We start from the raw sequence: 27,862 nt of genomic DNA on the forward strand, positions 1-27,862 counted from the left end.
ATCACTCAAACATCCGCGTTTTCAAAGAGCACGCCAAGGAAAGGAATCAAGAGTTATCCAAGTTTATTATTTTTTAAAACTAATATAAATCCCACAGAATATGATCCTGGTGCCTTTAAGTCAATGAATGCATGGATACCTGCTTTAAGTACTGCATTTCAACACTCCATTCAAAATATTGTTTTTTTCTTCTTCTTTTTTCATATTCATCAGAGTCGAAATACATGCCCTCAGCGCACTGTCATATTCACTACTATTCTCCTACCTTTTTCTCTCTTGTGCAAGTCTATGCGAGTGAGTTAGTCAACAGTATTAGTGTTTTTCTTTGCTCAGCAGCCGGAGCGGACGCTGCTGCTCGACCACAGAGAGACAAAAGGGCAGGTGGATAAAAATGGTTTTGAAGTGCGAAGAACAAACAGTAAATATTAATCCCACATTGAGCTGTGCATTTCCCTCTGAACACACACTGGAAACCAAAGTCCACACCACTGCCAGTATCAAGTCGACAAAAATGACCCCAGGTTGCAGGCTCATGCGAAATGTCTTTACACTCACACACACAGCCCTGAGATCATCCTACCGAGATCGAGTAAACTGTAACAGGCCTGTCTGCAGGGGGGGGGGAGAACCCCCCTCCCCCCCGACTAAATGAAGAAAAAGATTCACAGCAGATTCCCCCAAAAAAACGCTCGGTTTAGAAAGAACAGTCAAGAGAGGGATGTGACATTCTTTTTCTGGTTCTCTAAAATACATGAGATGGTGGTGCTAACGGTGTTCTCGTCAAATGAAGGTGCTGGAGGAGGGGGAGGAGGGGGGGGGGGGGGGGGGGGGGAGGTGTCATCGTAGCAAAGCATGTGCATATTCTGGGAGTGAGGTGAACATTGGAGTTTATTTCCACTCTAGAAATACTGGGTGTGCACTAATACAGCAGCTGATCTGTTAACATATTTCCCTAGTTAGGAATGTCTTGATTTACTTAAAAAACATCTTTCACTAACAATCCACATCTTCTAAACATAAACTAATCAATACAATGATCGGTAAAATGAATCCTGCAATGTTTTTTTTTTTTTTTCAAACTGGAGGCTGACATTCTATTCTAGTAAAGCAAGGCATTAAGTTTACAGAAATGCGTCTTTACTAGAGCAGCTATCCTCACCTGCAAATTGTTAGGCCGTGTTAAGCCCACGTTATATGTGCAAAGAAATGCATTGCAAGGAAACATGCAGAGAAACAAAAACAAAAAAATGACACTTGAGGAAACAATCAAAAGCTACATAAAAGCTTTATAAATACAATAAAATCTTAAACCCTTAATGGAGAATTCTAGCTGTTGTAGTAATATGTGATAGCTGGCACTCTAGGCTCAATGCGTTTATGTCAGATGTTTTTTTTTTTATTTTCTCAAAGTGGAGCTGCACAGGTAATTCATGCCATCTTTGGTTGACTGCAGTACTGAAGAGATAATTCATATGATCTCAAAATAAACTTTGAACAAAAGGGGTTGTTAGAAAAACAGCATCAACTCTCGGCAGACAGCTGCGCCTCGATGTCCACTCTGCAGATGGGGCACTTCTTATTGGTGAGGAGCCACTGGTCCACACACAGCTGATGGAAGAGGTGCATACATGGTAGACGTCTGCAGGAGAAGACACACAGGCCAAGAGAGATGAGGAGCGGTACAAACGGAAACACACATCTTTTTATAAACCTACGTATATGTGGGGAGATCCAGCTCATCATCTGATGTACCTGCTGCTCTCTTCCTGCTCTTTTTACCTCCACCAAGGACCTTATGTTTTCACTTCCTTTACCATTGCAAAATAGGGATTTTTGTACATTTTCAGCAATTTCTAGGGTGAAATTCATTTATCCTGATATAACAAATTGATATCTGTGATATGTGTGCAATTGAATGAAATAAAGAGAAACTGGTGCAAGTGAGTGCCATTCTAGTTTTTAGTTTTTTTGTCGTAGTAATGTACTTAGACCATGTGGTTAGTTTAAATATCCAGGTGAAAGACTATATCTTTTTACTTTCACCAAATCCCGTAAGACCATTTCCAACAATGACATCATCCCTCTGAAATGCGCACAAGCAGGTTCGCGCACACACAATCCTCCTGCAGTAAAAAGCCTGTAGTCACTAGACTTTAAATGTCACATTTTTGACCAACTCTTATCGCAAACTATTGACTGATGTAGGAACCTGAGGCTAAAAAAGCCTGAACACAAAGTGTTTAAGTCCAACAGGTTTGGTCTGTTAATGGTAAATGGTCGCAGTAAAATGTGAACTATCGCTGACCTCACACACAAGAGCGAGTAGGGAGCCGCTGATGTTTCACACTGACTGAAGTGTGAAAAACATCAGACTAAAGGAGAAATGTGTAAAATATAATATACAACCAGAACCATTTGATACATGTACACACTCAAAATCTTTAAAATCTTTGTGGTTCAAGGACAGTAAAATGTTTATCAAAAACCTTGATTTTAAAAACCTGAGTTTTTGTACAAACTGAAATGTGAGGCTCATCATCACCTTTGTACCAACAGAGGGCAGACAACGCTCTCCCAAAACCTGAGTGTGTGCCAAAGTACAATTCCTTGAGGTGGGTAATTTTGAGGCACTCTGGGGTTTTCTGCTGATTAATATACCTCTGGGTTTTTTCAAAAACATATCTCTAGAGATGGTGGCGAAACAGAACAGCTACACCTGCCACATGTCTGTTTTTAAAGGCTCACACAAAAACACACACACAAACACCGACACACTCCACATACAAAGCGCAATTTAACACACTTAAAATTGTGAGCAACAAACACCCAAGAGGGGAGCCATTTACCTGACGTCCTCCCCCTCCTCTAATATTGACAGACAGATGGTGCACTTTTCTTCCGTGTCTTCATCTGCCCCCTCGTCTTCCTCTTGCTTGCCAAGCAGCTTCCTCTGTTTGTGAGAAACGTTTGGACACGTGACTTTTGATCAGTACACACTCATTACATGTGGTTAATAATCATACTAAATCAATATTGAACTGCTCAACTAAACACTGCGGTAACATTACAAATACATATTTTACATTTGTATGAAAATAGAAATGTTGCTCATGAAGAGGTAACTCTACTTAGAAAAAAACATTTCAACAAAAACATTACATTCTTTGGGGACAGAGAGAATGGTCATTTTGTCCTTAAAACTGTTTCTATACTACACAGATAAAGTTGTTCAAATCAAAAGGTATTAGCCGAATTCCCTGACCCACAAGACTAACACTAACATCTACTGTACATGTGAGCAGAGACATGATTCCAAATTGATTTGTTCATTATTTCTCACCGATTCTGGGGTTGCGTGCATATTTTTCCCAATAGATGCCCAAGCTTCAGGGGTTAACTGTTGGTCAATGTCTCTCTCCAACACCTTCTGTATTGGGTGGCAGGGTGTTAGATTGCTTATTTAGATACATTTGGAAAACTCTAAGGAAACTTTTCCCCAACATTGTCGTCACAGCTGCAATCTCTGGTCAAAGACACTACAGTATTTTCTAAATGTTGGCAAAACATCATATGTTTGAAAAGAGCACAAAAGACCACTACGCACTCTGTCCCAGAATAAACTGCAACAGTCATGCACATCTACATACAGCTTCTGTAAAATACATTGAACACTGAACACAGCACAAAGCTGAACACAAATTCTCACAGGTCCTCACCTTTTTGTACTTGTGTGGGTAAGTGCACCTCTCTATGGTTCCCTGAGAGGCTCCTCGGTTCACAGTCCCCAGTCGTTCCTCTAAATGCAGCAGGTCCTGACGGAAATAAATTAAGAAGAACGCGATGAGACAATAATCAATAATCGGGACAAACTTGGCGGAGACTAAAATAGTCTGCCAATTAGTTCTATTTTTAAAAACATCAGTGATCACATTGACACCCGTGTGTCTGCCCTGAACTCTGGCAGAGATTGTTGCATTCAGGTGTCAATTTGCTGGAAAAACAATCGAACAGCAAACTTTAAACATTATTGTATTTCCAGCTCAGAGCAGGCAACTGATATCAAATTACATTCACTTAGCAGAAACTCCTGTACAAAGCAAATTTAATTTTTCACATACACATGTATTGGTATTAATTTGAGGTTCAGTCTCTTGCTGCAAGGAATGTTGACACTTGGTCCACATCTTGTGGTATCAGAGTCAGCACAAGTCAGTGCCGGGAAGGGGAAATGGTATCTGAACATATCTGCTTGTTTCCCTGAGTTTTACGACACGTTAAACTGGAGGCTGAAAAGCTAGTATGTGAATTTTACTTTTTTCTTCTCCTTTCCTTATGAACACTGTTCATCCAGTTCCAGTGATGGTTCTAAATATAACTAAACCAATATTGGATGGTGACAGTAAGTAATAATGACTTGCTTGTTTGTTTTATGTGTTCCCGAAGCACACACAACCACAACAGTGGTATTTCAAACAATCAAAAACAGTCCTCACCTCATAAGTTCTTCCGAAGCCAGATGAGATGTACCGAATGTGCGGATAAGTCACATCAGATATGCCAGTGTGCTGCGAGGGAGAAAACAAAACATGCACAACACATTACTTTTAACCCTGAGAAAACACTGTTTCATAAAAAAGACTACCTTCAGACACAAGACTACTGTACATTCTTACCACACAGTTCTTATTTCTTTTAACAGGCTATAAATACAGGGTTAAATCAGTGACTTTGACTTTCAGCTATAGTGTGTATTTATAGTTGTGTAAATAGCAGAGCCAGGAAGGATGTTTCTTATGGAGAGAAGGACGTGTACATTTTCCCAGGGAGGTAACATTTGGTTTAACTACATCTTAAAAAATAAACAGCTGAAAAAAGGGAACTTCTTTGCAAGATGAATGTAGGTATTGTTTGTATTAGAGGAACAAATAAGAGGAGCATCTAAAAGTGTTCACATGGCACGTATGTAATGATGAAGGTCACACACAAAACTATAATTAAAACTCATCTGCTGAGTTCATCAAAATTCTTGGGTTCCACTTTGCTACCACCGGATTCTGAGCATCATGTTGTGATTAACTGGATACACTCAAAACATCTGGGAAACTTTAAGCTGCAGCCTGACTTCACATGCACTTGCTTTGATGCTTCAAAGAAGAAGCGACTATAGAGGACAACTGATGTTCTGTTGTTTGAGGGTGACCATGGAAGGAAACAAAAATGTCACAAAACTGTCGACTATATTTGCGCAGGATCTGACTCGAGGCTTTTGGATTTGTTGAGTGTGCATTTGAAATGCCTGATGAGCCACTATTAATTGCTAATGCATTATTCATCTGGTTCACCAAACCATCCTTGAAATAACTGATGTTATAAATAAGAAGCCAGCACCATTAATCTCAGCTAGACTTCATATAAAAGTGATTCTCTCATTTATGCTAATGTATGCATGTGTGCTGCTCACCATGAAGGGAATGGGGAAGTGGTGCAGTCTGGGGGGTGGGTGGTAGTGGGGCAAGTGGGAGTGCAGGTGCCCTGAAGGGTATGGTGCCATAGTTACTCCAGCCTCAATGCCAAGCTCCCTGTTGACAAACACATAAACAGCCATTAGTCATCACTACCAAGGAATCATAGCTCCGCGTTAAACATCTGTAATATTTGCATGTCTGATGCTGACCATGCTGTTCTCTGCTCGGGCTGGCGAGGATGGGAAGACATAGTTTGTGGCACATGGATGTGGTGTCCATGGCCATAGTTGGGGTGCATTCTGTGGGGGTGTGGAGGCGGCCGTTCATGTGCTCGTCTGCAAGGAAATTAAAATTTCAGTTTGACACTGATGTGCATCACAGCTGGAGATTCTTCTACAGAAATATAAATACTCAGAATACTCACGTGGGGTGCTGCATCATCCTGCGCCTCTGGACCTCCATCCTCTGCAGCATCTCGTGCTGATGGAGCCTCTGCACAGATGTCCCCAGCGCCGGCATATGGTGCGGCAGGGTCTGGTGTTCTGTAGGCAGGTGCTGGGCCAGTGGGGCACTTGAACTAGAGAGGTGGTGGCCAGACAGAGGTGGGGGAGGGGCAGGGGGCACAGCGTGGCCTGGAGGGTGGGATGGCAGTGGCGGATGAAAGGTGACAGTGTGGGGTATGACATAGTCGCCTTGTGGAGCCGGCTGAGGTGTAAGCTGGGGGTTCCCATGGGAGTGAGGGCAGGCGGAGGAGGGCTGATGATGCAGTGAGCGTGCTAGAGAACCATCTGGGTGAGAGGAAAGAAAAACAATTATGTTTTTAAACACAAAACAATAAGGCTGCTGATATTCTTCATTTTTGTTGTTGTTGAACAAATCTCGGTGAAAGGCCAAATTCAACAACATTCAAGTCAGTGGATTTCATTCATTCTTACTAAAGGCAGAAAGGGGTATTAATAATGGGTTATGAATACATGCTTACATAATTAGAAGGCAATGATTCATTTTTATGGCATTGAAAACAAACTACAGAGCCCATGCTCGTTTTAATGAAGGAACATATCTCACATGGATCCCTGTTTCTGTCTTGGGTTTGAGATTACTTTTTCTACAATTTTTAGTTCTATCAGACTTTGGCCACACAGGAAATGGATGTTTATGAGATTTAGGTGTTTGTATGTTTGCTGTCAATAAACATTAGAATGTCACCTGACCTTAAAGTTGCAGTGTGTAGAATTTAGTGACATAAAGTGGTGAAGCTGAACACCCCTCACCTCATCCTCCCCTTCCCAACATGAAAGAGAACCTGTGGTGCCCTTCAGTTTTCATAAAAACTCAAAGGGTGTTTAGTTTGTACAAGAAACATGGCAGCCTTCATAGAGAGGACCCCCCCTGATGTAAATATAAAGTATGTCATTATAAAGGGCCCATTCTAAGGTAAATAAAACAACAATTTGTATAATTCAGATGAAACACACTCGTGAAAAAAATCCCTGGGATTACTTTATATATAATTTTTGTCAATAGATCCCTTTCACCGAAATCTTAAACACTGGACCTTTAAAGAAAATATTATTTAAAATGTATCAGCAGAAATCATCAGGTTACAGATATGTTATGGGATTCAAATGACTGTTTTCTGGGGGGGAAACAGCAGTTTAAAAGCAGTTTAAATTGACTTGTGGCTCATCCAACTAATAAATGTTCAGTTTTATTGTAGTTTGGAGAAACAAGCAAGAGAGGGGTGATCACAAGCACCAGCAGCCACTAACTGTTTTGTTCCATACCCACATGAAAGCCTTGTCACTCTGCTTCACTCTCCATACTGAGCCATTCTGAGTAGAATGAGCATTTAACTATTTCTGCCTGGTACAGTGCCCACAGCACTTGGGACATTAAGCATCAGCCTGTGTTAATTACTATTAGCATTAGGATTTAGGAGTGTAGCTGTCAGCGGACAATTTTCACTAGTACCGCTAGTTTTTTTTTTAACAATTCTGAGAAACCAGTGGTGAATGTCTGGTTTCCTGAACTGCATAAGGGCGATGTACTCACATGAGGGGTGGATGTAATGTCTGCAGGGCTGGGGCTGTGTTTGTGGCTGGGGCTGAGCCACCATGGGGGAACTGAACGAGTCCACCACGGCTGGCTGGCTGGGCCCAGGGGTGGCCTGAGAAACGTAAGTGGGAGGCCGTGAGGTGGAGCCTGGGCAGCACGGGTCAAAGGCCGAGGTGCTGCCATGGAAACTTGCGCCGCTATTTGCACCACCACGAACACTGCTGTTGCTCAGATCCACTGGCAGAGTTTGCTGTGGGAGAAAGGCAGAGAGGTTTTAGAAAGAAGAGGGACAATGTTCCCCTGTGGAATGCGAAATTAATCTACAAGTTTCCTTCAAGGGACATTTTCCCAGGCTTCAAATGTACAATGAAATCTACTTTTTCTGTTGCTCTTTCAAGACGGTAGCGTTGATACCAAAATCAGGACTTTGATACTATTCCTGCATAAATAACTCGACACCAATACTGAATACCAAGTCTGTTTTCATTAACTGTGTTTATTAAATCTAATTTGACTGAATAAAAAAACTAGAGAATGTGCTCAGTAGAGTTCAGACTTCTGCCAAGGATGTGTGGGAGACTACTAACGGTATAAATCACAAGCTACTGTACAACTACAGCATGTAGGTGTTAAAGGCAGCATAGGTATACCTGGTCGTGGAAGTGGCCTGTGTTGCTGCTGCTACTACCGCTGTTACTACTGCTGACTCCAGCGCAGGGAGCAGGCAGAGCAGTGGGCCTCTCCACAGGGCAGCTGGCCTCTTGAAAGGGCAGGGTCCCTGGGGGCTGGGGTGCTGGGTGATGGACATGGTGGAGGAAGTGGTGAGCATTGCTGTGGCTGTGGCTGTGGCTGTGGCTGTGCTGCGAGCCGCTGGTCTGCTGAGATGACGACGCCTGCAAGCAGCTTGAATGGGAGTGGCTCAGGGACAGGTGACCAGGAGAGGGGCCTCCACACGGGGAGTGCTGCTGACAGCATGATGGGAGTCTGGGCATGGCCGCGCCTGTGTTCTCTCCTGCTGTGGCTGACAAACCTGGTCTGCTGTCATCTATAAGAGTCAGGAATATGATTGGGAAAACGTTTGGGTAAGACAGTACAAACATCTTAAATTATATCAGCAGCTGAAAAGATGTAACATTAGAACCAAGCTGCCTCCGAGTTTAACAGCTGAAATAAAGTAGTAAACAGCAGCTGGTTTCAACATGCCTTGTCCCGTCTTACCCTCTGTGGCTGTACGAGAAGAGCCACTTGGCCTCTGGGTGTGCATACTTTCAGGTATTGACCCTGGGCAGCTAGTAGAAGGGCCTGGGGCATCATTGAGCTCTGAGGTAGAGGCATGATGGGAAGATGATGATGACGACGACCTGACTGTTTGAGGGTGAATGCCGCCGGAGGTTGTTGGCACAACTGACAGATCTGGGGAGACAGAGGAAAACACAGGAGATTCTGTCAAAACCTAGCTTGTGGCTGGACCATGTGTGGTGAATGTGTGAATTGGAGAACTTAACTTAAACTGTAATATGCTAATTAACCCTCCTGGCATCATTGCAGTGTATTTACATTACGTATAAAATCAACCAGTTTCAGCCCTTCATCTGTTTGCACATCAGCTCAGACGGATATCACACAGACTTTGCAGAAGGGATCTGGAGGTGTAATATCTATTTAATGACTGGTTCAAGTAATTTGTACATTTGCGTTCACACATGAAAGCAGCTTTTTTGTGGCACATAGGTGGAGCAGCAGTTTGTTACCCAACGAAGACTGTACACTCTCTGCCACTATCTGAGCACAGGAGACGTAGAGACTGGTCTGCCCCTCACTCACAGGGCAGCACCGATGACTGTTCTATATAGCCTCTTTTCCACTGGTTGAAAACACTACCAACACCTGATAACATCTGGCTTTTGTCTGCAGGGGGAATGGAGACAATCACCTTCCACTCGCGGCTCAAATGACTCTGCAGTTGATACATGTTTGTTTAAATCAGCCCTGGCTCCAATCACCAGTGATGGAAACATGACACATAGGTAAATGCGCCAATATCTTCTTCTTCTTTATTTTAGCAGACTAGATGCAAGTTTCAGGACTTTGGTGCATAAATAGCCTTGAACATGCTTAAGTGATTTTGTCTCCGTATTACACAACACTGGCAAGACAGCAAGTTGAGAGAGCTTCTCAGTTTCCGGCAGGTTTGTGATGTCAAACACGAATCACACTCATCTACTGGCAATAGGAAAAGGCGTCAATCCTCTTTTTCAGCAGGTGTTCAGTAAAACCTGTGTGTACCCACCACTTTTGGTGTAAAAGGGGTGTAAAGCAGGAACTGTTCAAAGTAACTATTCATGTCATACACAGACATGATACATTCATCCATTCAGGGATGTTAGCGCAGGACTGGCAAATAATATGAAAAAAGGAGTCCGTAGGGAAAGAAGGATTAGTAACAAGTGTTTGTGAGAGATACAGGAATCATTTCACCAGTCTGTATATTAAAAATAAGGAAATAAAAGAGAACACAAACAACAGTCAAATCTCGAATTACTGACACAAATGAGAAATAATGAATGATCCCAAAAATCTGCAAACAGTTCACAACAAAATCAACAGTCGCTACAATTAGAAGGGTCTGGGTTCTGAGTGTGTGTTTAGTTGTACACATTATCCTAATATCAATGACATTTTATGATGTTATGCAATGTTAGGTTTCAAATTAATTCACAATAACACTTGATGACATAAGAAATCAAGAGGTACCAGTTGTTAATTTGTAGATAAACATATATAATTCTCACATTTCTAATGACCATCTAAAATCCATCCTGACACTATTATCCTCATTTTGGGCTGTAGCATGTGTGCCTGCAAAAACTGAGCAGCCAAGGAGAAGAGCAGAGCTTATTAGCATTCCAGTGTGTGAGCTCTCTCTGGTTTTCATATTCACAAATTAATTACCCCCTCGTTCTCCTGACAAATGCAAATATTCTAATACTCAATGCTCCACAGTTTTTCTGTCCATCATGGGTGTGGGCTGATAAAGAGACTGACATTAGACTTCAGTCACATAAACACCTATGGTCACAAAGCAGCCTGCTTTTACAGAAATGAAGGCACTTGTTTACTGTTGTAAGAAATGCATGGATATGGTACTGCTTCAGGTTAATGGTTAATAAGCAAAAAAAAAAAATGTAGATTTTAGATATCAAGACTAATATTCCTTTAATTAACAAACATCATTTCCACATCTGTACAACTATTTTGATTGCTCGGACTCTGACAACGTTCTAATGAGAAATTGAATACAACATATTATTTGCAACATTTAAGGTATATCTTAAATTCTAGTTTCATAAGTCTTCCATAAAACTCTACTCTCATGTCCAACATAAAACAGAGATTTTGTTTGGGGCCTAATTTAGTACAATCTCTTATTTAAAGTTAAATCAGACAGTGCAGTGAATTGTCCCCCTTCAAAACCCTACTCAAACCCACCTTTTCAGAACTGCTCTTAATGTTTGATGTGTATTTTATATTTATCATTTTTATTTGCTTTCTGTTTCTTTGAGATACTGTAAAATGTTATTCAACAGTGTTAAAGTTGCTATAGAAATAAAATGTATATAATTATTATTTTCAGATGCAGGTGCAACTTCTGTACAATTAAATCCAAGGTGAAACATGATTCTAGTCGCTAAGTTGTAAGTTATATCTCCCTCTCTCGACACTAATGTCTTTAGTTAGATTGTCTAAATACATAGACCATAATTTACATCTTCAAGATACTAATTATCACTATAATTTATCATTTCACAGATAAATAGTTACTGTGATTTCATGAGTAGTTTGCTTTAAGAAAGCATCACAGAGTAATGGCATGTGCTTTTGTGCAGCTGGGAGGAGGCAGATTACTAGAAAAGTCGAACCTGAAGTAAAGACATGGTGACAATGTAGTTGGACGGGGGACTTTTCTCGGTTCATTCTTACCATCTTCATCAACAGTGAGATCCACCACCTCCCCAGCATTCTGGCGCAGTGGTTGGATAACAGTGGAGAGTCTGTGACGTCCTCGTGGCTCCTGGAGGCGATTCTGAGAGCAACTATTAGCCCAAATCCTGCCAAGACCTCCCACTGAGCGTGACCTGTAGATACATAGACATAAAAAAAAAAAATCAATTACACCAAACCAGCAGGAAAATCTTAACAGCTCAACTGTGCAGCATTTGCTTTGCCAGAGCCAGACTCTTGTTTCCAGGACAGCGGCTGCTTAGAAAAGTCAGCTGGTGCAATAGTATGTGTGGAAGAAAACATGGACAATTATGATAAAAGCATTCAGATCTGCTTTCAGAAAATGTATGTATTGTGGTTTTTACTGCAGTCTCTAAAGCCGTTTTCAGACATGAAATCCGCAAAATGTCTGGACAATAGAGTCTGGCCTTTCTCTATCCGGAACATGGTGGTGGCTGGGTAATGCATGCAGGAGGCAGGACATGACATACAAATTATGCTTTATTTTGAAGTTGACATCTTCGGTGATGTCTTCTACGTGTATGTCACCTCTTTTTTCTCCTGAGATTTATGTATTCTTGTTTTTGTTTTGTTTTTCAGTTTTACGTGGCCACTCGCTCACTGTACATTTTTCAGACATCATCCTGCTTAATTCTCACATGGGCTCACTCTGACATTCTCTGGACATTTTACTTGGGGGCTGATTGCAAAAACTCTTTACATGCAGCCCCCTCGGTGTGTAAAAAGGTGATTGATCCTTATATGATTACTAAGACAACTTTTGTTTATTATATTTAAGTAAATTAGTGGTAATAAAACAGCACTTTAAGGGCATACAGACATATCCGAAGCTGAAATGGAATACCTGCTAAGACTTGTCTGTTCTATGACAACTATTTAGGATAAACATTTTCAAATACATGTTTATAAATGTGTGTTGTTTTCTCTTGTGTCACAACTGATCATGTAACAAAACAGTGTTTATAGTCTGTGTATTAAACGCTGTCAGCTGTATCCATGACCACCCCAACACTTCCTTAGAAACCTTACTATTCATTCCAAATGTTTTCCTTTTCCTCCCCGCTTCTAAGTCGAATTCACTGCACCTCTCTCGCTGTGGCTTCTGCCCTTCCTTTTTTTTTTTCCTCCTTTTAATTTTCTCTCTCAAAGGCTTCTGTCGCGGTAGCCCTTGTTCTCTGAGACTGGAGTGAGAGGCCAGGGAATAGTTGTATTTCCCCACAGTGCCGTAAAGCCAGGTGATCAGAGGGAGGAGGGATGAGCCTTAGGGACAGCTGATAAGAGACTGAATGGGAGTGCCGTAAACCTGGACACCATGGAGATGTGCTACTCAGGGAATTCACTGCTTCTCCCTGGGTGATTTTTAAAAATACAAAGGAGCAAAGGGAAAAGGCTGTATATGTGAGTGCCAACAGCACGGCTTTATTAACCACAGAGCTGTTTGTGTCGAAGGATATTATAGACAAGCTCACTTATTCTTATAGATGAAATCATAGATGCATACAAAATTACAAATGATTCAATTAATCCTTTTTGTGATGATGTGAGTTGTTTTTTCTCCCTTTGGCTGCATGGATTTCCCACAGACCAAATTCAGACAGGTAACGTGGATTAGAAAAATAAAACTGGCTTCATGTCAATGTACTGTGTATGTAATATAATGTATTTGTCTTTGTGTTAGCCTTGTGACAGATTAACAAGCTGCGCCTACATATAAATACAGTGATAGGCTGCACACAACTGTGAGGAATACATGGAACAATTATTCTGACAATACTTCTGTTTGGCTATTCTACCTTTATGATATGAGCTCTTAACTAGTAACTAACTCGTGACTAGTGTGTATTTAAAAGTGTTTCATTCACTCAAAAAAATTAACAAATTTGTTTCTACAAATCAAGATAATACTAAAAGGTGTGATCCTATGAGAGTGTCCTATGAGAGACACTGCACAACTCTGAAAATGGAATTAAGGAAGTTGCTTATTATCTGTCTGAATTCACAAATGGGAAATACACACACACACACACACACACACACACACACACACACACACACACACACACACACACACACACACACACACACACACACACACACACACACACACACACACACACACACACACACACACACGAGGGTGATATGCAGAGGGGGGCGTGTGGTGGTTGTTGTGGGGTCTAATTGGCCAGGCTCCACAGCTCTGGGTTGATCCCAGGGAGCCGGCCTACCCACTAGGGAGGAGTATCTAATTAGGTAGACCTGGGATTATTTTGTAAATATCTGTTTACCACCATGACCCCCTGAGTGTGGGGGGGGGGGGGGGGGGGGGGCAACCAAGAGGAAAACAGTACATTATAAACATGAAAGCTATGGGAATGGGTGGCTTGGTTGTGCCAAACCGATGTGATGTGAGCCACGTACCCCGGGGATCTGAGCAGGGCTGAGCACTGCGATAATGTGGAGTAAACTGCTGGGACCGATGCTACTGACAACCAAGGCTGGGAGTTTGGGAGTTAAAGAGGAGGAGATCAAGCAGGTGAAGAATAGCACAATGTAAGTGGTTAACAAAACACGTAGAAAAGCATTGAGTTGGACTTTACAATTAATGATAACATGATGTCACTTTCTAACTCTCAGCACTGAATATCTGTCACTGAGCACATATCTGACACAAGAGGGGTCTCCACGACATTAGGCAGGTAGTTTTAATGTAGTGGCTGATCGGTGATAAAGTGTTGAGGTTTCAGAAATGAAAATGGGAGGCTACAAGATATATTTGGGAAGAATAGATTTTAAGCTGGAAGTTGCAACATTTGCTTAATCTCCAACTTGAATGGAATAGGTTTTTATTTTAAGTTGACAGAATACACTTATGAATCAGTCATGCAACCTGAATTACGTCAATACCTGATTGTTTTCAGCCAAACACAGGTACAACATTACCATGTTGTACATGATCACTGGAGTGACAGCTGATGGCAGAGTGTTAAAAGAAAGTCTAATAACATACAAAATGTTTTGTGATCCCACGACTGTTTGTGTCCTGAGCTGAGCTGCAGAATCAGGGCAGAGAGTGATCATGGCCTTTTTAAATTGATCCATATCAGCTACACAATCCTTGTTTATTGTAACTCACTGCGCTCTGGGTAAAGCAGCTGCCAAACACGCCCCACAGTGCGCTGTTAAAGCACTGGAATGTTCTCCTAATGCACTGCTTTACAAGTGAGCAAAGTGTGGAGTGGCATGAACAAATAAATAACACCCTGCAGTTCAAATTAAAGATAGAATGGCTCTGAGCAACGTGAGAGGAGCAGGTTTGAAATGATGGCTTTACCCAGATTTCAGTAACTTTTTGCAGCATGTCCCTAAACTGCTGTTGTTTGAATTCCAACATTTTGTAGGAATGAAGCTGGGAATGAAGAGAGGCTTTTTTAAATCCTTTCCAAGCCTTTGAGCCACAACTTCACCAGACTGCCACTCTCGTATTCACAGATATTATGATAAATACTTGTTAGACTCTATCGAAACACCAAAGGAAACATTCAAGGTAAAGCATTATTTGTTCATATAAATGTTAAGTGATTTTTACTGAATCAAAGAAGGCCAATCTGTGCACTGTATAGCTAGCTTATACAAGATAATGCAAATACCCCACTGAACATGGTATTTGCAAATAGTCAAAACTTAATGGATGGGATCAGAGGCAGCATACCAACCAACTACCAAGTAAATGAAAAATACTTTTGAAAAAACTATGATAAAAAAAAGCCATGACACAGTATGTATGTGTGTTTTGTGTATGTGCAAATGTATAGTGCCTATGTTGACATAAACTACACACACAAACACACATCCACCAATTGGAGCACCGACAGTGTAAACAAAGATTTCATTGCTCATTCTGTTGGCCTTTGATTCTCCGCCCTCCCGCTCCACTGCTGCCCATCCCCCCAGTTAGTGAGGCTCATCTCTACATTCTCTAGCGAGCCAGGACATCTTTGGAAGTCAGGAAAACAGGCAGATTAGACAGGAGGCTATGGCATTCCTTAGTGGAATCGTTTCCGGGGAACTATTTTCAAATATTACTGATACATTAAAATAAAGTACGCAAAGAGGGAAAGGTACTGGAAAGGCAGAGGCTTGTAAATTTAACTGTTTATGCACCTACAACAGGAATTGGGGGAGTTCTAAGACAGGAAGTCATATCATGAAAATGAGGAAATAAGATTTTCACCGGGTAGAGGAAAATGGAGATAACTGAAGTAGCGGTGGTGGGAAATATCTCTTGTAAATGTATTGCTCTCGCACTGTATTTATATGTATGTATTTATATGTATGCCCTGATGTATCCAGTTCCCCTGAAAGTGTTATGTTCCAATTCATAGATCATCCACTGAGAAAACCTTAATGTACTCCCTCATATAACCAGTTACAGATGAATGATATGTAGCATTTAATACATGATATGGTTTGAATGCTCTAGTGTAGAATGGGTGTTAATTGTCATCACACTGCACAAAATAGTTTATTTTCTAGAAATCTAATAAAATTGTTCACATTTAATGACCTGGGGTTGTAATGTATGAGTTTTTCACATGTAGCGATGGACATTAGCTCTGCGCTCAGTCAGTGAGCATCTTGTCGAACCTGGTACATTAATTAAAACATCTATTACTAAGAACTACGTAACAGAAAATCTGAACTACCATTGACATGAAGCTTACTGAAATACATTTTCTATCTCCTGCTAGTTTTGGCTGGGTGGTGTGACAACGCATTTAACACTAATGTATTTCTTGAGAAATGTTTTGTTTTAAAAATCAGAGTCTATATAATTTACACTAAATGGGCTACAGCACACAAAACACTTTTATAATAATATTATATAATATATCAATATTGCAACATGGGGCAATTTTCAACACTTTGATAAATCTTTCAAGAATTAATGCACAGGTTTTTTTGCTTTTATATTTCTACAATAAGAACTGGACAATGATGTGTAGGATTGTTTGGCCCTGGTGATCTACTGAGTGCCATTCCAGTTACCTAATGTATTTCATTTCCTGGGACACTTCTTTGATGTCAAACACCAGATCAAATCAAATATTAGCAACACATGGTTTTAATATGTGAGTTGCCTGCGAAACAATGACCCTTTCACATGCTCAAAGTGCCATGTCCACTCAAGCCATCCATCTGGGAGAAAACTAATTATGAACATTCAGTCCGACAGTCGGAATGTTTTGGGGTAATGTCGACTGAATTGGCATATGACGCTGTGTACAGTGAAACATCGTGATGAGGGGGGTGTTACAGGTTTGCCAAGCTCTAACACTAATAATCGTCAGCAAACATAATTCGCATTAGCAGTGCAAAGCTGTCACCAGGGTAAAATAACAAACATGGTCGTGATTCTCCGTCAAATAAGCTGTAAATGATTATCTCGATGAAGGGCCTAGATTAAACGTGTCTGTTGTGTGCTCTCTGCTGCTCCCAGTTCTTGTCAAAGACAGTTTGTGACTAAAGAACAACCACTCTGTAACACAACTGTACAACCACAAGCAGAGTGTTTTTTCAGTGAGACATCTCAGCATTTTCATCATAGCACTGACAGTGTTAGTATACTCAAGAATGAAACCATTCATTCATATTATATAATTAATTAAGCCAACAAACTATATATTTTTAACCATAATTTAAGCATTTGTAGGAAAAAGCTCAAAGCTGGGCTAAGTATCATGATGACTATCAGCCATCGGCAAAGGATGAGGACATCGTCCATCTGCCCGACCCTGATGTGTGATGATTCTAGAAAGAGTTAAATAACAGGAGCGTTGCACACATTGCTTCAGAGTGATGTAGTTTAACTATCCATACAGCTCTACTATGCCTGTGCTGTCTGGGCAAAGTCAGCAGGGCTATGGAATTCATGAGCAAATCCTAAAGCAAATCCATGGGAGCAATACAACACACTCTACCCTGTGCTTTTTCATCTAAAGAACTATCCCAAAGTCCTTAAAGGCAAGTCTTGCCACTTGGCATCCATCTTGAGAACGCCCCAGATGGCTTTCTAACAAAAGCGGCATCCTAACTAAATGAATGGGTTGTGAGTCACAACTGCACTGTCACTGGCACAAAAACTGTATACAATCCCCCATTCAAATCTGATTTTAAATAATGCTTTCAAAATTTGGCTACATCAAAATGCTTTTCCTCCTCAGGTTATACTTCTCTGCATGCACACAGCATCACAGCCAATGGCCACACTCTAGCTAATGTTTTAATAAGATGAAGGTATCACATAATCTAAAACATTATCCAGCTGGCCAATAATATATATAGAGTAATGATTGAAGTGGCAGAACATTATCTATCATCATTGCCTACCCTGAAAATAAAAGGTCTAAGAACAAAAGGCATGAACAATCTCCCACTCTCATGATGTACTACTTTTTAAAAAAACACTGAGCATCACAAACAACTGTCAACACTTCAATATGCAGATAGTCTTCATACAGTAAATATCATTTGTAAGGTGCACATAAACCTTGTGTTTTCTCTTGCAACATTATCCACTTCTCAATTGTTTGTTCCAAACACTCATCGGATTGCCTGAATATTGCTGCACACACTGCTTCCGTTAGTTGCTTGCTCATGGGTGCAATCAAAAGTGTGACAGGCTCAAGAGGACGCCCAACCCATATCACCAACTCTAACTTCTGCATTTCACAAACAGTACGCAGGTCGGTCCTGTGTGCTGCTCAGCTGTAGGTACAGTGCTGTGTGAGTTACTCTGAGATATCTGCACCAAAAGTTACTGTTTAATTTCAAGTTACTGTTTCATAAAAGGTAAAAAGACACAAGACTACCCCGACATATAAATAGCATTACCTATGCAGAAGAGGGAAAGGGGCTTCGTTTTGTTTGAGGAGTCCTGCAAAGATCCTGATGAGAAGCTTTCCCTCAGCCCCAGGCTTCTACAGACCTGACTCCTCGTGAGTGAAAAATGTTCCGACAAGCAATGACACATTTCAGATACTTTTCTATCTGGAAAGAAGTTTGATTTATAGCTCTGCAAATGAACACCTCTGTCATCAGTCTACTGTTCAGTTTTAGTTTTACTGGAACCCAAAGTTTATAAAAGCTATGGATGCCAGAGCGTGGAAAATTTCCCAACGGGTAATAAACTCATAACAACACAGGTGTTACCAATTACACCTGACAATTTACAAGAAACGACAAGTGTCAGCTCAATATCTGTCGAGTGCTTACTTCTGATCTTTAACGTTAGATTTTGCTGCGGGCATCCTCACTCTTGTGCTCTTGAATGTGTTTGTATATAAGAAGTGTTACAACCAAGTGCTGCCACCTTTCTCACACAAAGTTTCGCCCCATCAATGTTATCAGGTTCCATTTTGGCATCAGACACCCAAATGCTCAGCCTTGTCCATCATTTCTCTGCTCATCACATAGCAAGACTCAGCTACTCTGCTCTTCTCTGCATTGAACTGACACGTTTCAGTAATTGCAGTGTACAACTAAGTATTAATCAACATTTTACAAAGTGAGGTTTTTTTAGTTGATAAACATGGGAGCTACCGCTGAACATGCAAAAATTAAACAAGACTTTTATGTTATTAAAAAAATGTTCAGAACAAAGATCAGGATTTTAGCTGGGCAGCGTACACACATGGCTGTAAAGAAAACTTTAAAAACTAGAGCAAAAGAACATGAAGTAAATAATGAACTGAACTGTGTTTCACAACAAAGAGAATAAATATCAAATATTTGTATCCAATGTATCTGAGCTACAGCACAACAACAAAAAATGTATATGAAGCACACAGCGCACATCCATTTTTCCTGAGGGTTAATTTTATCATCAAACATAATGCAAAGTGTGGCTGAAAGAGCTGAGGTGCTTACCTGAAACCATCCCCGACAGTGACTATCTCCACCTCGCTGTCTGTTGACGTGACGTTGATCTCCTCATTTGCAGGGACAGCGGGGGCTGGAGCTGGAGTCGCCTCAATCACCACCACATCCTCATCTAAAGCACCTGAATACATGGGTGGAAGTTAGTATATAGCTCTGTTGTACACATTATGATCTCACAAGTATACAACTAAAAGAACTAAACATGCCTGAAATGAGTTTATGGCTATTTGTCATTTCATTTTAATGCTTTGCTCTGTCTGGAATTTGCACATTAAAGTTGGGTGAATAGTTTGATGAGAAAAAGAAACACATAAATATGCCTTTCTGTGTTTTGAGTGCAACAACATTATAAGGCCATCGAGATGTACTTCTATTCTGTGGCATCACCAAAACAAACTGTGTCCTTCATCTGTGCCAAAGTCATTCTGCAGCAACAACAACAACCCCAAACATACAACTTGAGTCATCAAGAACTATCTTCACAGCCAGCCCCCCCGCAGAGCCCTGATCATGACATCATGGGATACATGAAGAGACAGTTACAGAGATAGTCTACCTCCACAGAAGAACTGTGACAAGTGCTTCAATCAGCTACCTGCAATATTAATTGAAAAACTCTGCACAAGCGTTTTAAAGACTAGGTGCATTATTTTCGAAAGAATCCTTACTTTACTTTTAGTGCCTGAACCATCTGCACAGTAATCTATCCGTGTTAAACTGACCAACAGTGAATATGCCTGTATATACTTCACCTCCTGCATGTGTATTATTGCCGTCCACCTCATAAACAAGGGACCTAGTCCATCACACGAGTTAGTCATAGCAAACTAATTTGAGACAAATGCATCATTCTCCTCAGACAGTGGAGACTGTGCCAGTGCCAATGGAGAGCAATGAGGGCAATGACTCCCTGAATATATCTGAACACACAACTTAATCTACAGGATTATTTTAGGGTGAGGCCCAGGCATTTATCTATCATTAGTTACCACCAGTTATGAATATGCAGCATATAGTCACAGACAATGAACATTTGTTACTTGTGCGACAGTCTTGAGCATGTTTCTAATTATTATCACATTTTCTCAGTGTTAGTGAGTGTTGCTGACTCATGCATCTGATATATGACTCAACTTTACAAATACTCTCCCTGGTTCTCATGCCTAACATGTAAATACCATGCCAAATGTTTATGGCAAATGTGAACTATACCATTGTCAACCTGCATTCAAGACATATATATATATATATATATATATATATATATATATATATATATATATATATATATATATCTCAACCTATAAGATCTAACACCTTTTTCATATATTTGTTAACTGCTAACACTATGATGACAGTGGGAAAAACTTGACCACATTCACTTCATCTAGAATTCAGCTAATTTTAATCTGGTCTGTGAACGCTTGTATGACTTGCAGCATTTATTTGTGTTGTAGGTTTGTGGTTTAGTTTTGAGAGTTAAGTTTTATGCTTCAGTAGTGCAGATTGTGTTTTTGTGTACAACGCTACATGTCTCATGCGAGTAAAGTCCACAAATCCCCAGAGTGATTTCTATTCCAATGTCTCCTGAGAACTGCTGCTTAGCACCCTCTGCAAGTCTCGCTGCCTGGCACTGATGTGGTCTTCATGTGGTTACGCAAACAACAACACCTTTCAAGTTGTCAGAGAAGTGTAACAAATATTTGTAGAGTTTGGCCAGGTAAACAACCTCTACTACTATTTCCTAACGCAATTTAGTAACATAAGACAAGACAAATATGAATGCCCTCTCAAATCCAACATGGGTAGCAACTTGATCAGATAGTAGTAAGAGGATTCAATATCCTCTGTAGAGTGTAGGTTAGAGGTAGGACTAACCTGTTTCCTGACTATATCACACACCCACTCTAACTCTGGAGCTGGTGTGTGATGAAGGCAGGTTTCATCACTTGCTTTCCCCTGCTGTAAACACATGGCTTGTTTTCCCTGTGAGACCGGCTGTTTCTATGCAAAGGCTAACACTCAACAGCGACTGAGTTTTCTCCCACTTGCCTCCCACCATAGAGGCATAACAACTAACTTTCCATTCTCCCTCAGGGCCACAGCAAAAGAAATATTGCTGAGGCCAAACAGCTACATGAGGAAAACAACGAGACACAGTAAAGGTGGGGCTTTTTCACAGGATACATTGAGTACATTTTGGATAAGGCAGTAGAAAGTGCCCTTCATGTGCATAGTGGGCCGAGGTTCTTCGCTGAGAGCAGAAAGTGATGGTTTAGATTTAGGAGCGACATTAAACTGTTGCTTCAACAAGTACAGAGGGCAGCCCTTTCCATTACATCCTGCCAGGTGAGGGGTCTTGAGAGGCACAGGGGAGTAGATGTTCCTTTATCAGTGGTGCAGAAGCAACAGAGACCATATTCTCATGCAAGCTGCAACATTTAGCAAGAGCAAGAGCAAAGCTATAATAAAGGTTTATAACTATCACCAAGTTATTTGTAACTACACCTACACCTGGGGCAGATAAGAGCCATTTGTGAGAATATTTTCTAACCTGTCAACTAATTTGGAAACACTATGCAAGGTGGGTCCTCTAACTATATGTGTGGGAATCTCATGATTTGATTCATAATCAGATTCTTACTGTCATGATGATTCTTGATTCAATAAAAAGAAAGTTGAATTTTGATTCCGAACCTGACAGGCATTCTGTTTTTTGTGTCCAAACCCCACCCGAGCCCTATGCAAATGATATATGCTGCATTGAGTTTGTGTTACCCTGTCCCTGACACGCATGGTTATTTCATGTTTTCCCTGATGACAGACATGTGCAGTTCAAAGGAAACCTCAGCCTAGCCAACTTGACTAACTCAATAGCAGAAATAAGAAAATGAGCATGGCTCTAGCCAACATAGTTATGGAGAGATTTGGTCTGACATACTCTGAGCTATATACGTATGTGCCATGACCAAGCTAGCTTGCTTCTGAGTCTTCTGAATGTTATTCTGATCACACTGCAATGACACTGTACTTCCCTGTTGGTTTACAATGCTTTTAACCATATACCATAGCCTACTTAAACATACCCTGATGCCATAAATCAACATATGTTATATACAATGCAGAGATTACGATCTAAAACAAAGACACAACAGTACTAGGGTCAGGGTTTGTAATTACCTGTGGCTACAGCAGCACTGTTGGCCTGGCTGCTGGTGCTGCTGACATCTACATACAGCTCATCTTCTGCTTCGGTAGACGAGGGGGAGGAAGAATCACTACTTAGCTCCTCGCTTGAACTACTGGTGCTATGGAGAAGAGCATACTTCCTACGTGCAATCACTTCACGTTTCTTCCTCTGCAGTAATAGTCGCTCCTTTTGCTTCTGAGTCCGCTGACCCCCTCCAGGAGTTGTTTTCACAAAGCGTTTCCTATGCAGAGGCCGTCGGCTGTTCATACATGGCCGCTTCAGCAGCACTGGCTCAGCCTCAGACCGCACCCACTTATGAGAGCGATTCCCCCGAGTTCGACCCAGAACAGGACGCAAGCCATGTCCAGTGGCTCCTCCTGTTGTAAGGGCAGGAGCCTTGTTTTGGCCCCCTGTCGCTCCAGTTTCCCCATCTTCCTCTGAACTGAGAGTGTCCGATTCCCCAAATCGTAAGCTCGAGGAAGGGGAGGAAGCACAGTCACTAAAAGAGGAATCGTGATTATGTTCATCCTCGCTGGGGTGCTGTAAAAGTTCTACCCTGGGACGCTGAGGGGTCAGCGAGCTCTCACTGATGTGGCCCTCCTTCAGTGAGCAGTCTGACGGCCCTGCCTGTTGACCTTTTCTTTTTCTTCGTCCAGGGAGGCTGCGTTCTGAGTCTCTGTGTGTTGCTGTGTCCCTCAGAGGCCGATGCCTGGACTCACACAAGGTTTCAAATTCACTGCCTGCCTTCCCGATCACCTCCATGTTGTTGGGAAAGCTCTTGGCTGCCTCCATTGGCTCTGGGTTAACCAGTGGCTCCTTCAGATGCTCCTGTCTGCTCGGGGCCTCAGATGGCACCTCACTCTTCATCGTGGCAGGTCTATCCTCACAAGGGGAGAAGGACAGATCATTATGTCAGTGACAGAATTGAAAGTGTTGGAATATCAAGATCAGTTTCACATCACAAACCAAAACCGTGTTATCATCTAATAATAAATTATCTAAAAATATTTCATGTTGGTAATCAACCATTGAATACATATCTGAAAGGAATCATTAGATAACTAAACTCAAATTAATGAATTAAAACATATGCATTGAACATAACGAGATGTCAAATCAATTAATAGATCACCTATACCTAAATCAGCTTTTTTTAAACTAAAAATGTATCTCAAGTCATGGTTATGTCATGACACTGGAACATTTCTGTATTTGTGTGCAACTCCTAAGAGAAAGAGACTTGTTTCCGCACATTGCAGTGGGACAATTTTAACTGTGGGGTAATGTCTCCCAGAGCAACAACACATTCCAGCACTACCAAAAACGTTGGCAACTTCATAATAATGCAACAAAAAGTCGATATTATGATTTCATGGGTATCTTCAGAGGCCACATGGCTGAATACCCCCTCTGTCAACCAGAAGTGGTGTTAGCATTGAGAGGGGTTACAGCACTTAGTACCTGCACTTCTAAATTGGCAAGAAAGAAAAGGTCTGTATGTCCTGTGCTGTCAGTAATATTGAAGCTTTTAAAGTAGGGACTAAATGCTGGATTTTACTGATCACTGCTTTCATGAAAACTGAGCTGTTTTGGTAAATGTACTCCTCAGTAATACCAATAACCTGCTGCTTTCAACTCACACTGTTATAATGGAAAGCTATTGTATATTTGTACATTAAGAAATAAGGATTTAGGTAAATCATATATGAAAATGATTATAGTATAATACCAAAGATCTTTAACCAATATCAATGGTGTTCTATCAAGATTTTAATGACTAATAAATTAAAGGATTCTAAAAAACATGAACCCCAATACTGACCACCCATATCAGTTTGAACATCGCAATTGAGTATCCTAGCCAAGAAACACTCAGAGAGTTCATGTAGCTGCAAAGAGCAGATATGATTCAAAAGGATTCAAGGAGTTATCAAAATTGTTGTGGATATCTCTGTTGCAGCTATTACTGTGAAATTAATCACACAGGGTGACATGTTTCCAGGCATTTTCAGTGACTGCATGTTAGCGACAGATGGGTAAATGACACAAGAGCAGGCGTACACACTGAATGCAATTGGTGATAACACCCACAGCAAGAAGCTGAATACACCTCTTGATATGACGTAATCAGAAAGACAAAATCACAGTACTATTACTTCAGCAAGTGATTTAAGAACATATTGTACCGACGCTTTCTTTGTTGTCGTCTTGAAGAACAAGTGATGCAACACAGCAGAAGAAATCAAAACCGATGCTCTGTTATTGTCATCCAAATAGTTTGCTGAGTATACACAAATGAAGAAATGTTGGTGTCTTACTTCCTAGCCCTGATATGAAATATTGAAATGTTAAATATGTTATTTTATCTACATCATAACAAAGATATTTTAACAAGACAGGTATTTCCATGTTGGGGGCTCAGCTGTAAGAAATGTTAAGACTTAAAAAAATATTGGACAAATCTGCTTTCCGTTCCAGTAAAAATGTAACCACATTTGTGGTAATGTTTGCTGCAGGTTAACTGTACACTAGAGTGTCCATGATGTACCTATGTGATGCAGTGAGAACAAACGGCATTGCATTCTTCCTTCCTGGGTTATTTCAGAATAATGTGCTAGTTCTCACTTGACCTGAAGCTGTAACTTTATGTTAATGGGGCTGATGTCATTGATGCTGCCAGAGGATGTTTCTCTACAGAATTTAGTGAATTCAGTGAAAACACTGAATTCATTGAGCCTGCTATTGATAGCACATGCAATAATGGTCTTTCTGTGTTTAAATAAATGAGTATGAGAGTCCTTCAGATGCCACAGAGAGAGCTGCGCAATGACATGCATGAATTCAGGGGCCTCAGAGGACAGCCCTGAAGGAAGAAAAAACACCCCCAGGCATCAAGGCTGAATAATACAGGTTTCTGAATAACGATGAAGGGGAGATAATGTTTGTAAGTCCAACAGAACCGGTGGGAGCGACCTGTAGAAGAGAATACATGGTGTAACAGAAATGGAGTAAAGCAATTCAAGATGTACGACTGAAGTGCTGAGCTGCTGCTAGCGATGCCCACTGTGCTTCCAGCCTGTGAAAACCCAGCACCAGCCTCTCAGATTAAACAATAAACACCGCTACGCGTTTCTCTTGACAGCATCGAGCCTGGGACCGGTGCTGTGCATAGTTTTCTACAACGTTTAACAATCACAATAAGCCCAGCAGCAGCTGTCCGTCCGCCTGTGCCCCACGAACGCCGCTGATGTGACTGAGGCCAAAGCTATTCGCGTTGACGGGGAAGCCATTAAAATGTGAAAAATCAAATGTTATGAACTCGCGTTGCGATCGTTGCAATAAGGACTGGGGGGGAAGCGGAGTGGACCCAGTGGCCAGCTCGCCTGACACATACCCCAGACAGAAGACAACAAAGACAGCACGTACCTGGCTCCGAGTCCTTTTTTCAGAATGTGTCACCGTCCTTTTCCGAACATGGGAGGTTAAATCCTGTGGGGGGATAATAATGACACACGTTGAAACCGGGGCAGTGATCCCAATGTTACGCCGAGCAGCAACTAGACAGGCCTGTACAGAAACCGCAGGAGTCCCGCGGAGGCAGCGGCAGAGAGTGAAACTGACAACAGCGTCCCGAGCTGAGCCGAGAGGCGACGGCAGCAGCAGCGGGCCCTGCTAGCTACGAGCTAAGCTAACGCAGAGGCTAGCTCCACTTCACTCTGCAAATACCCGATTATACTCAGCCATTTTGACTCGCGCGGCTGTTCTATCACACCGTAAGAGCTGCTGCGACATCGCTACCATGTATGTTTTGGACAAGAGAGAAGAGTCTCACTATTAGCCCTCGACGAAGCTCCCATTCCTGCCTTGTTTACCCAGCAGGTCGTCGTTCTGCTGGATACGGCTCACGGCCACAGCTCTCGTCGTTACCCCGAGCGCCGTACGGGGGCGCCAACTCGCCGTCAGCCAGCAGCGACTTTGCGACACTTCGCGACAGTTTGAGTTAATCCTGTTTTTTTTATGGAAATTTACACAAATTCCACACATAACATTCGCAGAGATCACACACGTGTTGACAAAGAGAATATAAATGTTGAGAAAAACAAACAAAGGGGATCTATGCAGACCAGACTAAGAATGAGACTGAAAACCAAACACACACATAGATTACAATTAATGGGTCCGTGTTTAAGCAGCATTTCATTGTTGGAGCTGAGGTGTAGCCAATTGAAACTGCTTTATATACAATACTGTATGTTTGTGGTGATTCTCAGTCATAATGAGAAATTATCTGGATCTCTGGGAAGCTCTAACAGGCATTTTTCACATAAAACGAATAAATGATTAAAAAGAAAATCATCAGCTGATTAATTGTTTATGAAAACAATTTGCAATACTTAAGATTCTAATTATTAATAATAATAATAATCAGAGGGCCACAGCAAAGTATCAGATTAAATAGGCTGGAGAAATGACATTAAGAATCCTGGTATACAAACAATAAAAAATGTTTATATACACAAATTATCCATATGCACGCTGCAACAACTGGTTATTCAAGATGACTTTTGAATAGGTAAAAAAAATGTGGCTGGAAAACCATATAAACCACGCATTAATTTCCTCCACTATCATAATTAGTCACCCATACAGAAATAAGTATATTAAAAATTATCATAGTCAAATGTTCAACATGCCTGACATAAAGGTATACAGTATTTAACAATGAAAGTGAAAAGACTGGAGAAATGTCAGAATATATATATATTTTTTTATTTTTATTTTATAAATTTCAATATTTAGATATTTGGATATATTATAGGTTTTTTAAATACAATTCATGTTCAGTGAGTGCTAAATTGACGGGTGTGGTAAGTGTGGGGTTCAGGAATTAAACTTGATTTGTGTCTCTGAAAGGTCTTCCATGTGACAGTAGGTCTTTCCAGTTTTGTCAATGGTCATATGGTAAGAAAAAGCTATGGCTTTTTAGATTTACCTGATGAAGATCTATAGAGCCATATTCTGTCTCCACTGGGAGAAACAGGGACAACATTTCTCCCTCGCAGGTTTAACTGAGCAAATTTACAATTTACAATAGACCAAAATTAGTTTAGCGCGGGTATAATAAATCACAGGTGCTGTACAACACAAGACGGAATTTTACTTATTGTGAAGAACTCTATTTTGA

General features: G+C 41.0%; 1 protein-coding gene across 3 annotated transcripts; it reads right to left on the bottom strand.

Moving 5' to 3' along the window:
- Positions 1–46: 46 nt before the first annotated feature.
- rnf111 (ring finger protein 111) lies at positions 47–26,637 on the bottom strand. 3 transcript variants are annotated; one of them, XM_034574040.1, is made up of 16 exons: positions 26,510–26,637; positions 26,104–26,166; positions 22,668–23,554; positions 19,476–19,608; positions 11,505–11,659; positions 8,742–8,936; positions 8,174–8,568; positions 7,521–7,773; positions 5,890–6,253; positions 5,675–5,800; positions 5,462–5,579; positions 4,494–4,565; positions 3,717–3,812; positions 3,341–3,427; positions 2,847–2,950; positions 47–1,639 (listed from the first exon to the last, which is right to left on the bottom strand). In XM_034574040.1, exons 3-16 carry the CDS (start codon positions 23,542–23,544, stop codon positions 1,522–1,524), a joined length of 3,093 nt encoding a protein of 1,030 aa, XP_034429931.1. In that variant the 5' UTR covers positions 23,545–23,554; positions 26,104–26,166; positions 26,510–26,637; the 3' UTR covers positions 47–1,521. The 3 variants fall into 3 exon arrangements, with proteins under 3 accessions (XP_034429931.1, XP_034429940.1, XP_034429950.1); XM_034574049.1 differs by having other exon boundaries at positions 3,341–3,424; positions 26,104–26,614; XM_034574059.1 differs by lacking the exon at positions 3,341–3,427 and having other exon boundaries at positions 26,104–26,614.
- Positions 26,638–27,862: the final 1,225 nt, after the last annotated feature.

Source organism: Hippoglossus hippoglossus, chromosome 3 (assembly GCF_009819705.1).
Source record: "Hippoglossus hippoglossus isolate fHipHip1 chromosome 3, fHipHip1.pri, whole genome shotgun sequence".
Lineage (NCBI taxonomy): Eukaryota > Metazoa > Chordata > Actinopteri > Pleuronectiformes > Pleuronectidae > Hippoglossus > Hippoglossus hippoglossus.